At 41.6% G+C, this 15,467-nt stretch overlaps 1 protein-coding gene across 1 annotated transcript; it reads left to right on the top strand.

The window, feature by feature from the left end:
* The first annotated feature begins 326 nt into the window (after window positions 1-326).
* TMEM41B (transmembrane protein 41B) lies at window positions 327-10,362 on the top strand. Its single transcript, XM_053980469.1, has 7 exons — window positions 327-604; window positions 2,393-2,510; window positions 3,518-3,646; window positions 5,230-5,323; window positions 6,161-6,265; window positions 8,047-8,185; window positions 8,640-10,362. The coding sequence occupies exons 1-7, from the start codon at window positions 517-519 to the stop codon at window positions 8,807-8,809; spliced, it is 843 nt and encodes a 280-aa protein (XP_053836444.1). The 5' UTR covers window positions 327-516; the 3' UTR covers window positions 8,810-10,362.
* The last annotated feature ends 5,105 nt before the right edge of the window (window positions 10,363-15,467 follow it).

Here is a 15,467-nt window from a genome sequence, read left to right on the forward strand (position 1 = left end):
CACGGCGGTGTTCGGTCATAGGTTGGGCTCGATGATATCAGGGGCCTTTCCCAACCTGATCCTGTGATTTATGCGATTTATGTGACTCCTTCGTAGCCGGGGCCGAGGAGCCGGGCTGGGACACCGCTGCCCTGCACCGTAATTACCACTAGTGAGCGCATCTCCGTTACCGTATATACCCACACGGGTACGCCCAAAAGCCGGCGTTACCGTATTTGCCGCCACTAACCCGCCACCGCATTTCAAGGACGTGGAGCCCAACACGTGCTCCCGTACACCACAGCAAAGCCGTAATGCCCCGAGAAAAGCGCATGCGCCGTGCGGCGGCGGGGGCGGGAGCGCGGCCGCGACCCGGTGGGGTGAGGAGAGGAGGAGCGGCCGGTCCCGCCTCCTCCTTCTCCTCCTCCTGCCCGCGGCTCCCGGTGCTGCCGGTCCCGCCTCCTGCTCCCCGCGGCTCCGGTGCCGCCGAGGCCTGCCCCGGCCCTGACTCGCCGGTCCCCGGGGCGCCGCAGAGCCATGGCGCAGCGAAGGGTGGCGGAGCGCGGGCCTTGCCAGGCGGCGGCGGCGGCGGAGAGCGCCAGGCACCAGCGGCAGCTTCTGGAAGGTGCCGGGGGCTCGGGGCGGCGGGAGCGGGGGTGACCTGGCCCTGGTATCGGACGGTGCCCGATGCGGGTGTCGGTGCCCGGGGACGGTGCCCGGTGCGGCTCTCGGTGCCTCTCGGCGCCTGGGGCACCGGCCCCGTCCCGCGCGGGCTCTGGGGCGGCCGGGCTGGGCCCCTCCCGGTGCGTGTGGGGTGAGGCGGCTCCCGCCCCTCTGCGCTGGAAATGGGGCACCGACCCCTTTCCCTTTTCCTTTTCCCCGTGAGGGAGGACGCGTGTTCCGTGTCTGCGTGTGTCTGTTGGTGTTATTCCACCACCGGCACGCTTGAAGTACAGAAAGTGGAAGTGGCAGAAAGCGCAGTGGGCTGAGTTTTCCTTTTTTTGCCCTATAAGTTGCTTATTTGTTTATTTATCCGTACTTTATTTTGCTCCCTGGAGAAGGTGTTGTCAGAATAACCACGGTTACAGTGCCGTGAGCAGGTTGCCCAGGGAGGGTGTGGAGTCTCCCCCAGTGGCGATACTCGAGAGCCGTGTGGATGCAGTCCTGTTCCTGGGATGACCCTGCCTGAGCTGGAAGGTTGGGCCGGGTGACCGCTGTGGTCCCTTCCAGCCTGACCGTCCTGTGATTCTGTGGCTGTAATTGCTTTGTGGATGTTGCCTTTGGCCTCGGCTGACCCAGTGCACACCTGTGGGGTCGCGCTGACCTTAAACCTAAAAAGCCTGACAGCCGATAAAATGGCCAGCTCGCCCAGCGGGCTCCGTGGGTTTCGTCATCCAGTCGCTGCATTTCACAACAGTGAGGTGTCGGCGTGACCCACTTGAGTGTTGTGTGTTGGCATTGTAGTTGTGCCAGCGGCATCTGCGAGGGAAAACACAGCCTCGGCTCTTTGTGTGTTCTCCAGGTGACCCTGGAGAAGCTGGCTGAGCCTCAAAGTGCCTGAGGAGACAGTAGTTTAGTACATCCACACGCCGGTGTGGATGCAGAGAGTACTTAGCGTGGTGTTCATTTCAGTTCTAAATTCTTTATGTGTGTAGTTGCATTTGTGTTAATGAATGCATTGCACTTATGTGGTCATTTTGATAAAAGTCTAAAATACAGAAGAGGCCTAAAATGTAATTATGTGACGTACTGTACTCCCATTGCTTCCACTACACAAGGACTTAAAGGCTAATAAACACTTATGTATATATATCCACATGGGTGTAAAATATGTGTAATTCCCAAGACTAGCACTTTATATCATAGGCTAGCATGTGTGTTTATGTAGATTTCTTCCTAATGAGTGTGTCTCACCTAACTGGCTGTATCTGATAGTCTTTCATTAGAGGGGGAAAAAAAACCCCAAAATCTGTTAATGAGCAGGTTTTTAAGTTACACTGTACATCCTGGAAATTTAACTTCAAGTTGAATCTCTAGTTAATTAGACCAGCAGAAGATTTCTGGCAAAAAGGAAAACATACGTATGGCTTAGGTTGTTCAGCTCTGTTTTTTCTCTTTACAAATGTATTTATTAATTAAGGCTTAAATTATTATGGATCATAGAAGGTGACTTCTGTGGGATGTTTGCCAGCATAAAAACTTCAAAGTTGTTTGAAAGCTTTCAGGGAATGTGAGCAATGTGTGTTATTGAAAGCATTGGTTGGAAGATGTCCACAGAGAGTTTACTTAATATTCCCTTAAAGGATGAGCTTGAAATCTGTTGTAAGTCATGAGGGATTGGGTTTTGTTTTTTTTTTTGTTTATTTTTCTAGTGCTGGGTTTTTTTCTAACTTTGTTTCATGTTTAATTTCAGGGAAAGCTCTTGCAGAAGGTGGATCAGCTCGGACATCACTTCTTATTTTAGTGTCCATCTTCTTATCAGCTGCTTTCCTTATGTTTCTGGTATATAAAAATTTCCCACAACTTAGTGAGTAAGTATGTTATAAAAGTTTAATTTATCAATTTCTTTGCTTCTCAGTATCAGACTGTAGAGGAGCCTGCATGGGGATGTGACATAAACTCAGAGAATTGTTCTTGATCTGAGGTTTTTGTTGCACAGAAACAGTGGAGATCCCGTGTTCTGAGGTGTTACCCCCTGGCACATTATCAGTGGTAACTGACTCTTCTTAGCCACCTTCAGCTGAGAGCCAGAGTGTGTTTGGTTCAGGCTGAGTTCACTTGAAACTTCCTTGTGCCTTGGTGAACCTGGAGGCTGTCCCCAAAAGGGGAAATCCTTCCTTCCTAGCTAAACCTTGCTTTCACTTTTTCTCCTCCTTGTTGCACCCAGTACTTGTGCTGGGATGGCAGGCAGGCTGACAGGAGGAAGCCTTGCTTGTCTGACAGCCTTCTTTTTCACTTTTAGTAGTTAAATTTCTGTCTGATTAACTTGCTCAACAAGGTCAGTTTGCAGTAGCCCATCCCTAAGCCTGATACCGAGGGAGCAAAGACACTTAAGTGTGCTGCCCAGGGTTGCACCAGATTAAGGTGTGACATGAGATTTTGCCCTTAGAACTTTGTTTGTGAGGTGAAGTTCTGCCACTTCTGCTGCACTTCAACTGTTCTGACCCCAGCACTGAGGCAGCTGCAGTTGGTTTTGGCTGAGATGTTGGCTGCTTTCACTTGCCAAGGTTTGGTTTTGCGCAATTTTTTCTTTTTCATCAGTACTTGGTAAGAAAAAAAACTAGAAAAGAAGCACGTCATTGTACTGAATAAAAAAACCAGCTTGCAAATATCTAAAATTGGGGATTTTCTAATACAAACCTCACAGTAAATATTAGGTGTTCATCTGAGAACATTATTACAACAATAATCATGGTTTGTTTGCTGAAGCTGTAATTTAGTGTTGTAGTGTATCTAATTATCTCTGTATTCAGTAAGTAACTGTACTACGCTGTTTGATTATATTTCCATCATTCCTGCTTTTTTTTTTCCTCTTCAGAGAAGAAAGAGAATGTATAAAGGTTCCTAGAGATATGGATGATGCAAAGGCCTTGGGAAAAGTCTTGTCCAAATACAAGGACACATTTTACGTTCAAGTGTTAGTGGCTTATTTTGCTACATACGTTTTGTATCCTTTTTCTGATATAAAGGGCAATTTTAATGTAGTCATGCTTCTCTGAAAATGAAAAATACTAATTGATAAGTTCTTGGTCATGGGTGAAGTTTAACATACCTAGGAGTGTCTACAAAGAGACACAAATATTTTAAACTCTTGGAAATTTAAAAACTTTTCTCTGTATATTAGGCTTGGTCTTACTTTAGTGTTATGATAACTTTTGAAATAAAGTGAATTTTGAGGTAGAAATTACTGTTTGCTCTAAAAAAAAACCTGACTACTGCTTTGCTCTTCCTTAAGACATTCAAAGTTCCACATAAGGGCAATTTATAGAATATTTAGCAGTATTTCTGAAGGAAGGTATTCTGAGCCATCTTTCGTCTCTGTACTGCCCAAATTCACTAAACCAAATCTCTGTTTTCTTTTAGAGAGACAAATTTCTGAAGTGCTTTCTGTCCAGGGAGACACAAAGGCTACCTATGTTCTGTGTTGACTTTTTTTTTCTGAGTGCTGAAAATATTAATTAATCATTAAACACACTCTTAACTGGAACACTTATCTAAAGGTTAATAACTTTAAAGCTGTAGAAGAGGTTTGTGTCACAGTTTTAATGTAGGAGTCTTTTGTAGCTCAGGAGAGTCAGCACTGAATGTGCCATTAGTAATAGCCTTCAGCTTATTCTTTCAAAGTATTCCACAAGAAGTATTCAATATTTCCCAAATTATAGATCTAGGAAGAAAATTAAAACATTAGTTTATATATTAACAAGGAGTAGAATAAATTGGCTCTTTATTGAGCTGCTCTAGCAGTTCTAGATGTGATGACCTTTACTGTCTCAGCAGATTGTGGTCAGTTTCCAGCCATGGTTACAGTTACCTCTGAACCTTGACATGGCTTAGCAAAGCTGTACTGCTCTCAGGAAAACTCTTGGGCTTTTTAATATTTCAGTCAGTTCAATTTGAGTAAAATAGTGTACAGGGTTTTTTTGCTTTATAACTTTTCTATCCAAAGTGGGCAATGCATCATAGTCTCAAGTATGCCTAGCAAGCCTTAAGTCCAACAACCTGCTTGCTCATGCTGCAGAAACCTAATTTTTGCCTTTTAAAAATTTCTGACTGAAATTAGTCATCAGCTATTGTACTAAGTGATTACACCAAGCCTATTTGTAAGGAAGTAATGGCTGCCTGCATACATTCAGTCTTCCATGAAACTTGTGCTTATGGGCTTGGACAGGCCTGTGAATTTTCCACAGAGAATGTCTGAAACTGCACATCTCTAGTCAGCAGGGTAAAATCAGAAGTAGGTGTTTCTGGAAGTCACAGTAAATCCTCTGTGGCACAGATAAAGAGAAAAATGTGGTCAGCTTTTATTACTTTGTGACTTATTGTTTGTATGTGTAGTGATGGATCTGCATCTTGTTGCTCTGTGCTTCAGCTTTGTGTGCTACTCCACAAAAGGTTTTTTGAAGTAAGGCTCTTGAGAGGCCCTGCCTATTTATGCTTTTTCTAATTGTAAAATGTATCCTGACTGCTTATAAAATTAAGAACCATGTAGCTTTTTAGAAATGTGTTTTTCCTTAACAAAGATGCATCCAGCTTACAAACATTTGCTATTCCTGGTTCTATATTCCTCAGTATCCTGTCAGGGTTTCTTTATCCCTTTCCACTGGCCTTATTTCTTGTTTGTTTGGTAAGTATGGAAAGTAGTTTGTGAGGGCATATATTTCTATCCATTTGGGATACAACCAAGCATCTGAGCAGCTTCCTGTTGGAAATGATCAGTCTGAAACTGGCATGCACTTCAGTTTCTGATGAACTATTGAGTTCTTACTCAGCTCTGCTGCAGGAATGGCATTACCCACAAAATTCACTGTAGCGTTGGGTGATGATCCAAAACACTGAGCTGTTTCTCCAGGTTTTTTTAATAATGAAGACATTGGAGTGTGAATCAGAGTTTCCCACACTCTAAATTTGTTTAGCATCTGCCTGAACCCAGTTGTAATTTCACTACACAATTACTGTGGTTCTATTATCACACTGCAAAATTCATCTGTTTTTTAACTGGCTTAAATATGCAAGAAGCTTAGTTTAAGATGTGAAATGTATGTTATCAACAAGCTTTAAAATATGTCATGGGCAAAAGATGCAATCATAATGAGCCTTACTGTTGAGAATGTAGGGGGGACCCTGTTCAGTTTTCATGTTTGAGTTTCTTTAATGGCATTGTGCCTCTTATTTGCAAAGCTTTCACTATTCAAAGTCTTAGAACTGCAGAAGCATTCAATATTAACTGCTAAGTAATCAATGTTGTCTACTTTGAGTGTTGAGATTGGTCAAAATGCCTTGGGAATAAACTGTCTTGGGTCAACAGCATTCTTAGGGCGTGTGTCCATACTGCTGGAGGAGAGCCCTAATGGAGGGCTGCATGGAAACCTGCTCTAGCCAGGCAGTCTAGTTACTACAGACACAAGGCTGACATTAAGTAGAGTTTCTGCTCAATTGTTGTCTTTTTTTGGTTCTTTTTCAGTGCTCAGGACTTGGAGCTTCATTCTGCTATATGCTGTCATACCTAGTGGGACGTCCTGTTGTGTACAGATATTTAACAGAAAAAGCAGTAAAATGGTCAGAACAGGTAAGGTTTGTAGAGATGCTGGAACTTAGTGTACAAAATTTGTCATGGAATAGCATGGAAAACTAGGAGGTCTTGTGCTCATGTATCCAGTTACACAGAAGGGATTCTGGAAGCATTCCTGATTTTATGGTATTTCCCATGAGAAAGTTGTTCTTACCCAGGAAGTGTTTGCAACTGATCACCTCCCTGGTTTATTTAGTGTCAATAGGAAACCTCTCCAGTTTCAGGTAATTTCAAGTAATTGCTCTCTGAGCATTAGCACTAATGAAAGCTGAGTTTGTACTTTTGTGTTGGAGAAACCTGTAGCTGTAGGTCTGATTGAAAAACTTATTATGAACATGTTGTTGGAGTATTTAGAAACTTTTCCTTAGAGTATCTGGTAACATTAGTTTCAGCAAGTCTTGATTGTGAGGTGAACCTAAAGGTTTTGCAGTACAGAAATACAGTGTGAGTTGTACTTGACTTTGTGTCTTTAATTGATACTCTGAAACATTTGAACAAATTTTTATTTTTTGCAAGTATGAAGTACATGTACTCTGTTCAAGATTTTTTTGAATCACATACAAATGCTTTAAACTTGTTCCTCATTAAATAAGATATGGAGTTGTGTCAGTCACAATTGACCTTGTTAGATTTTACAGTACCATTTTGACTCTTGACCCAAGTAAATCTTACTGTTGCAGTATAATCTTGAGGCTATTCTGAGTAGCAGATGGTTACTATTGCCATTAGTAGAACTGAATATGTGATTTAAAATTGCATGTGCAGCTCATATCTCACTGTTTCCAGGTTAATTGGACTGTATCATGCTTATCATGCTTGCATATTGAGGTTAAGGCATTTTATATGCAGCATTAATCAATATTTAAATATTCTCCTTTGTTAAGGTTTAAAAAACCCGTGGTGCTCCTGATCTTGATGTTACAGTAAAATCTAAATTTGGCTAAAGCTGAAAAACAGGGTTGTGACTGGGGTGAGCTGTCATTTGAGATTTCAGATGGAATTGCAATCAGACCAGGTGTGTTTTCAGCTGTTTGAGGCTTAAGCTTGGTGCAGGTCTGCTAGGATAGGCCAGAATTGTGGATGCTTGGCCATCCTTGCAGCTTGGCTCGAGGTTGCACTTGCTGTCTGAAAGGGCTGATGTGCTAGAGACAGGCTGCAAGGAGAAGGGCCTTTGTTGTAGCATTGATGTAAGGAGCTGGGCTAGACCTGAGCACATAATTAAGACTGTAAATGAGGTTGGAGCTGTTGTTGCTCCTGGGTAAATGTTCATGCTGGGCACTGTAACCTCTGGGGTGACAGGCTTTGGAGCTGTGCTGGGAGCAGCCACTTCATGAAGTTCCAAGCTGTGACCTGGCTGAGTTTGCAGGTGAGAAATGTAGCTGTGTTTCAGGCTTGATCACAAGTTAGGACAGAATGGCTCGAGGAGCAAACTTCATTGCTAGTTCCTGCAGAAGCTTAGGAATGGGGTGACAGGCTGGCTGGCTGTGGTGGCTGGGCTGTGGCTCTGCCTGTGACTCCTTTGCTGCTTGAGTTGGCTGAGTCAGACACATCACCACTGCTCTGCCACACACGGCTATTTCCAGCCTGATCTCAGTGTATTTAACAGGTGATTCACTGGGCACTCTTCCCCACATCACACATTTTTAACTGATTTTTATGTTTGCAATGTGTAAATGTCTACAAAATACAGGGGAGAAAACTCTTTAAACCTCTATGGCTGTGTATTTTCAAGGCAGGGATTTTTTTAACCAAAGTTTTGTTTGGTTTTGTTTTGGCAGGTTGAACGACATAGAGAACATCTCATTAACTACATAATATTTTTGAGAATAACACCTTTCCTCCCCAACTGGTTTATCAATATCACATCTCCTGTAATCAACGTGCCATTGAAAGTGTTTTTCATTGGCACTTTCCTAGGTAAGAATTGTGGCTAGTGAGCCACAGTTTGGGGTGGCCAGAAGAAGAGGTATACACTATAGCTTCTTAAATTGGCATATTTTTGCACATACTTTTAAATCTGATTAGGAAACAATGTGGTATTTTTCCTTTATGAACTTTATGAAAAAGTTCATTATTTTTTCTTTATGAAAGTCAGTTTGTAAAGAGATAAATTGAAATCTGAAGAGTCTAAAGAGCAGAGATTATCTGCTTAGTCTCCTGTATTTGAGTTTGCATTAAATATATTAATAATGGCTTGAAACCAGTTTTATGGATAAAGGTTTTTTATCTTTGAATTCTGTATTTACAGCCCTCTTAAAAAAAAAAGTACAAGACAACAAAATCTCAACAATCTGGTGTTAAAATTGGAATGACTAATTTTTAAGGGTTTTTTACCCTAAAAAGCTGTTTTTTCATCCTTTCCTTGCTCTAGGTGTAGCACCACCGTCTTTTGTAGCCATTAAGGCAGGAACAACGCTGTACCAGCTTACAACAGCAGGGGAAGCTGTTTCCTGGAACTCTGTTTTTGTTCTCATGATTCTAGCCATCCTCTCCATCCTACCAGCTCTCTTCCAGAAGAAGCTGAAACAGAAGTTTGAATAAGGATCAAACTGGACCAGAATTTCCCATACTTCCTCTCAGGATCAGCACTTCTGATATTTGTATATTTGCTTTTCTATTGGATCTTAAGCAATTATAGGGGAGGCTTGTGATTGATAAGAATGTCTTTAAATGAACACATGACCTTAAACTGAAGGAAATGTGTTCAGAAATGTACTGCATATAGTTTTGTAACCAAACACCAGTGTTTTACTTTGGGATGGTGTGTGTGTGGCCCTCAGGATGAGGGAGGTGAGAACATAGATGTAACATTTTGCTCTAGTTACATGCAGAGCAAAAATTGTGACGTAGACATAAACTACAGGTGATGCTCTCTAACACTTGCAGGAAAACCCCCTGAACTATTCAGTCCAACTTTGTAACATTCTCTGTAGGCTTGCATGTGGTCTGGTCTGAGTGCATTTGTCACTAACAATATTTCCCTTCTTTTTTGCCTTGGGGAGTTTCAAAATAATGTAACGGTGCTCACTCAGAAACAAAGGTTCTTTGCAGTACTTTGACTACAATGTTATTCTCATCCTGGTTGTTTACTTCTATTTATTAGTGCTGTATGGAATTAAATACTTGAACCTACATCTGCTTTACTTACTGGATTAACAAAGGCAAAGTGTCACTTCATTCCCTCTTGGTCCCTGTAAAGTTTTATTCTGGGAGCAGATACAGGAAGGGAGGGAGCGGCTTAGAATTCTTATCTTGGCTAGCTGATGATTTTTAAGTTCTAATTTTCATTTTCTAATGTTGATTATTTTGCCAATATTTCACTTGCATAGATTTATCCTGCCAACTTAAAAAAGTGATGGTATGATTATATAAAACTTGCAGTTTTCAAGTGATTTAAAAACACTTAAGCAGTGTAATGTTACCATTTCTCAAGCAATATGTAAAGAGTATAAATTTTCTCATTGCAGCTTGATTAGCTTAAAGAAATGTCAGGTACACAAACTGGTGCAGTTCCTGTCAAACAGCTGATCCCAAATAATCTTCAGAGCACCATGGAACAGCAGGCTCTTGTGTCGGTGTATATAAAAATGGGGGTTCCATTGCCTGCCAAGGCAGTGACTGGCAGTGGGCAGCCAGCCATGACTCACCTTCAGTAGCAGTCTGTATTCTCTCAGTAAGGTACAAGATGCCTTCCCCTGTGCTTCCAGCTGTGGTAGTTTGTTGTGTTGTCAGTGGAACCCCATCAAACAAGGCCCTGGGCAGTGAGGAGCTGGGGAGCACGCTGGTGTTTTATCTGACTGAAACCAGTGCTGCTCATGTGGTTTGAGCTGATGCCCCTGCAGTGTCCTGCTGGAAAGGGACTCAACACATCAGCATGTGCTCCAGTTCCAGGGTTTATCTGTCTGTGTCCTTGTGTCAACTCGTGATCATATCATAGATCTTCGAGATGTAAGAGAACAGTTCATGAATGTGATAATGTAAAAGGTACTGACTGGTACCTTTAAAGGGTTTATTCATTTTTGTAACATAATGTTAATTGACTGCTTCATTTCATCACAGTATTACTTGTAAATATATAGTAAATATTACTGATACACCATTTGTCTTTTATTTAAATCCAGGCTGCACAGTAAATGCTATTTTTTGCATAAGTGTATGAAGGAATTTATATCAGTTCTGTTTGCAAGTTTATTGTAAGATCATTCAGCTCCAGCAATTCTTTTGTTATTTAGAATTTACTCTAAAAGTGTACTTTGGCATTTAAAACTGAACAATGATAACTTTTATTGCTGCCATTCTAATCTCCAGAGCTCCTCTACCCAGGGGATTTATTCCACAGTAAACCTGGATGTGAATTGAGCTATGTGAGCAAGTGTCCCCCAGACTACTGAGTGTGAAGCTGCTGTGGATTTACAGCCTAATTTCTGCAGAGTTAACTCCTCATGCAGATGAACTCTCTGAATAAATTACCTACCACTTATTTTACAGTGACTTTTCTCAAAATCTGTCTCAATTTCTGGTCAGTAACAGAAGCTGCTGTGAAATCCCTCCCATACCAATGTTTTGGTGGAACCTTGTCGCTAAAGGAGCTGAACTCTCTTTCAATCTAACGTGACTCTTGCTATCACTTGACATTTTCACTGGGTTCTGTTTCACTATGGAGATGGGATCAGGCTCTGTTACTGAAGACCTGATGTGTTTCAGCCACAAGACTGGCCTCCCATCACAATAACTAAAAGCCTTAAGACCTTAAAGAGGTTCAAAATAGAGTTCTTTTAATTTTTCAAAACTTTAGCATTTTTTTAACCCATCCCTTCTGTGTTTACCTTCAGCTGCCAGCAGCCTGAGGTGCTTCCCTATCCCAGGAGGACTTCTGAGCATCGTGCAGAGTAAGGCAGGCCTTGTGGAAAGCAAAAAAAGCACTGTGCTGTGGGGTACTGTACTAGCCTACTCTTTCCTTTAGGGAATCCAGCAAGTGATCCAAGAGATAGCCATAACATTTTGACAGAAAAACAGTGGCTACCATGAAACAAACCAGGACAGCAGAAAGATGTAGCTTTGTTTTTTAATTGCAAGGGATTTTTGAGCTGTTAGGTGACCTGCTTATCTTTTGGAAGTTTTTTTGTGATACCTGCATGACATCATTACTAAGTGTCTCTTGCCATTTGATAATAAAGCTGTTATATAAAATCTGAAATGCTGTATTTTTTGAGTATAATGAAGCATTCTGAGCTTCCCACTGAGTTTTTTATTAACCTGTTTAAAAGGGCTGAGTTCTTATTAAATGATATTTTTAATGACTGATTAAACTGAGCTGATTGCATCTGTAGATGAGACAAATTCTGTTTCTACATTTATTTCAAAATAAGTAGGTAAATTTGACTTCCTTTTATCTCTGAAATTAATTTCTCACGCACAGCAGTAATTTTTAAAAGTGTTTCTGGTTTGCATTGGAAGGCAACTGGGTCTAACTTCTGTCTCTTCGAATACATCTATTTGCACAAAGTGCCTTTTTTTATAATTAATCCCTTGTGGAAAACCCCTGTGCCAAAGCTATTGCAGCTTCACTCACCTTCCCTTAATATTCTGTCAAGGCCAGTTTATGAAATGCTTTTTCTTCCTTGTATAGAAAACTCGCTGAAAGAATAAGACAGAAGTAGTAAAAGTCAAAATAAAGAAGCTTTTTTGTTAGTGAATGGTGCTGTTACGCAAAGTCAAAACATCTTTTGTTTTTAGGCAGCTGTGTGTTTCTGAATTTTCATCATGTGTGGTTTCCTTCTGTTGGTTGGGAACCCTATAGTTTAGTATGGCAGTGCTAAGAGGGAAATGAAAAAGGGTTTTGATGGGAAAGCAGGATCCAGAGCAACCTTTTCAAATTTTCATCAAAGAGAAGTAAATATTCTGACTATCTTTATGACCAGTTGATGTCTTGCAATGACAGCCATTTATAACTCTCAGCTGGTGGCTTTATGGCTTCAGGTCACCCAAACTGAAATAAGTTACAGCCTTTTAGTACTGGCAATTAATATAAATAATAGCATAATACATTTACTAACATACCATAACTCCCCTTCCAGTTCTTAAAAATGCTCCATCTAGTGTGATAATTCCTATTTCCTTGTTTTATAGTACACAAGAAAGAATCTGGGTCTGGATTAGGAGAGCTCAATTAGTGACTGGTGTATATGTGAGAAGCTCCTTTCTGTAGATGGTCTTCCAAATACAGAGTATTCTGCTCCTGTGCAGCTGTGGGACTTCAGGGATCTCCTCATAGCCTTTAGAGGTTTGTAGACCCTCAAGAGGACTGGGAATGCTTCAGTGGGAAATTGCTTTTAAAATTCTGCCTCAGAACTGAGATCCAATGTTACACTCGTAACTCCTGATTTTTCTTTTACAACCTAGCCCTGAGGAGTTGTATCTAAAGGCTGGGATTTGCAGTGTTTACTGTACTTGGAAGATCACTAAATCATTCTATGTTTGACTCTGTTTTGTGTTAAACTGATTTCTCATGCCTGTGAGAAAGATAAACTCTCAGTCAACCATGAACTTGTGCAGGATTTGCTTCTTCAGCTGGGTCCCTCTAAGTCTATGGGGCCTGATGGGATTTATCCAAGAGTACTCAGAGAGCTGGATGGCATCATCACAAGACCTCTCTCAATGATTTCTGAATCTTGGGAATCTGGAGAGGTCCCAGTCTACTGGAAGCTGGCAAATACTGTCCTAGTTTTCAAGAAGGGCAAGAAGGATGACCATGCAAATACAGGCTTGTCACTCTCACTTCAATGCCTGATAAAATCATGGAGAAGATTCAGTAAAGCTTTTGATACCGTCTGTCACATTATCCCTCTGGAGAAAGTGCCCAGCACTCAGCTGGGTAAACACATCATGTGACAGGTGAGTGACTGGCTCACAGGTCAGGCACAAAGGGTTTTAGTGAATGGGATGACATCACCTGTGGGTCCTGTCACTAATGGGGTTCTGCAGGGTTCCATCCTCGGCCCCATTCTCTTCAACATCTTCATTCTGCTCTTGTGCAGCTGTGAGACTTCACTGCTTCAACATTCTCTTCAACATCTTCATTAATGACCTGGATACAGGACTGGAAGGAATGCTAAGCAAGGACTGGAAGGAGCACTAAGCAAGTCTGCTGAGTACACTACACTGGGAGGAGCTGTAGACTCCCTCGAGGGCAGATGCCCTGCAGAGACCATGGCAAGGGTTGGGCGATCACCAACCAGATGAAGCTTAATAAAGACAAGTGCTGGATTCTGCACCTCGGTATGGAGCAGCCCTGGATGTATGGAGAGACTGGGGAATGAGATGCTGGAGAGCAGCACCGTGAACGGGAGCTGGGGGTTGTAGTTGTTGGTAAATTCAGCTTCAGTCCATAGTGTGGGCTCCTGGAGCTGAGGAGAAGAGGGACGGGGCTGCATGGGAGTTTAGGAAATGTTCTGCACCCTGAAGCATCAGTTCTGTTCTGAGCTGTGCCCTGATGTGTGAGGATCTGTGTCTTAGGCTGTGCAGGCTCTATTCCACAATTCTGTCATGTAGATGTCACACCAAATACATGGTCAATAATTTGCAGCCAGATTCAAGTGTCTGGTTTTGCAGAGTGGAGAGGATTGCTTTAATTATAAGAGTCACTGATTGGATTTTTGTTTTCTTAAAGAATTCCAGGGTAAATACTTTAATCAGAGTCATTAGAAGGCACCACATACAATCAGCACCCTGACAACTGGAGCAATTCGTTTGTGTTTTGAGCTCTGTTACTTTTCAAAGCTTAGCTCACCTTGGGAAACAGCTGCCCAGAAAAAAAGAGAAATACCCCATTTCAGACTTCTTCAATTCTCTGAGCAATGTTGAATGGAACTGTAATTTGCTGTTGTGTTTTTCTATTGCTTAGTAAATAAACTCTTCCAAAGAGTTTTGGATTGCTGGCAAAGTAAATCTGAATTAGGTAGTATGAAGAATAATCAAGATATCTTTTTATCAAGTTCTGTTCTTCACTATTTTAAAGACTATTTTAAAGGTTTGAGCTTGAAAATACAAGTCTTTGCCATAGAAAACAGCAGCTGAATCAATATTGATGGTCTTGCCAAAGACAATGAATCTTTTAAATCTCTTCCTACTTACTAATATGTCTTTATGATTCTCTAGCTAAAGAATCCTAGTTTCCACAGAATTCACAATTCCACAGCTTTTCTCAACATCATAAAGAATACTTTCAAGAATTCATAACGTTGTCTAGAGTGTTGTTGTTTTACTCATGGACATCTAAGCCATTTGCAAAGTTTCCTGACAGAATTGTCAATTTTGGGTGTTTCCTGTGATGGGAACATTGGTCAAGATGACTGACAGATTAAAGCTACTGGCCTTTGAAGTAGATGTGACAGATGTTCTTTGTGGTGACTAGGCAAGAGTATTTCAGAAATGAAATAACTGGGGAGGGAAAAGATACAATGGAAAAGAGAATAATTGATAAAATGGCAGAACAAGGCTCTAACTTTTCGGGTACATCTGCTGGAGGCACAGATTTGAGAGAGACTATGTTGTCCTGGAATGCAGAGGATTTATCTGACAAAATAGGAAAGAGCTTTCCACAGCAAAAATTTGGGTTAACATTTTGTTGGTTCTGGTTCATGCAGTTCCACCCCTCTTGTCCATTTCTCATAGCAATTCAAAGCAAATCTGAGTTTCTTAGTCTGAGACTCTCTTTTTAAAAAAATATTTCCTGTTCCTTACCCTGTTGCATAGCAAGGCATGTGTGCATTTAAGTATTGCTGCTCAACAGTATCTCTGGTAAACCTCTGTTTACTTAGTGGCCCATCTAGCTTTATTTACTGATTTACAAAATACATGGTTATTTCTGGAACAGTTGAGGTGCAAGAACAACTTTTTATTTCCCTCTTTTTATTTGACAAAAAGCCCCTGCCAATATCTGTGCTGTTTCCCCAGACTTTCCTGCAAGTGTCAGAAGAGACCCTCAGGCTATGGCTTTTGTTGTAAGGGCTAAACTACGGTTCAGGCTTCCTTAAAAAGAGATTCACCACGTGCTGAATACGTTGTCCTTTGCCACACTGAAAGCAGATTGAGAAGACAAATGTGCAAAAAATGGCTAGAGAACACAGCAGAGTAAGAGCAACCAGATTTAGCTATTTCTGTTCTCTGTTGTGCCTTCCACACACCACCAGGCAGGCTC

The sequence above is a fragment of the Vidua macroura genome, chromosome 6 (genome assembly GCF_024509145.1).
Source record: "Vidua macroura isolate BioBank_ID:100142 chromosome 6, ASM2450914v1, whole genome shotgun sequence".
Taxonomy (NCBI): Eukaryota; Metazoa; Chordata; class Aves; order Passeriformes; family Viduidae; genus Vidua; species Vidua macroura.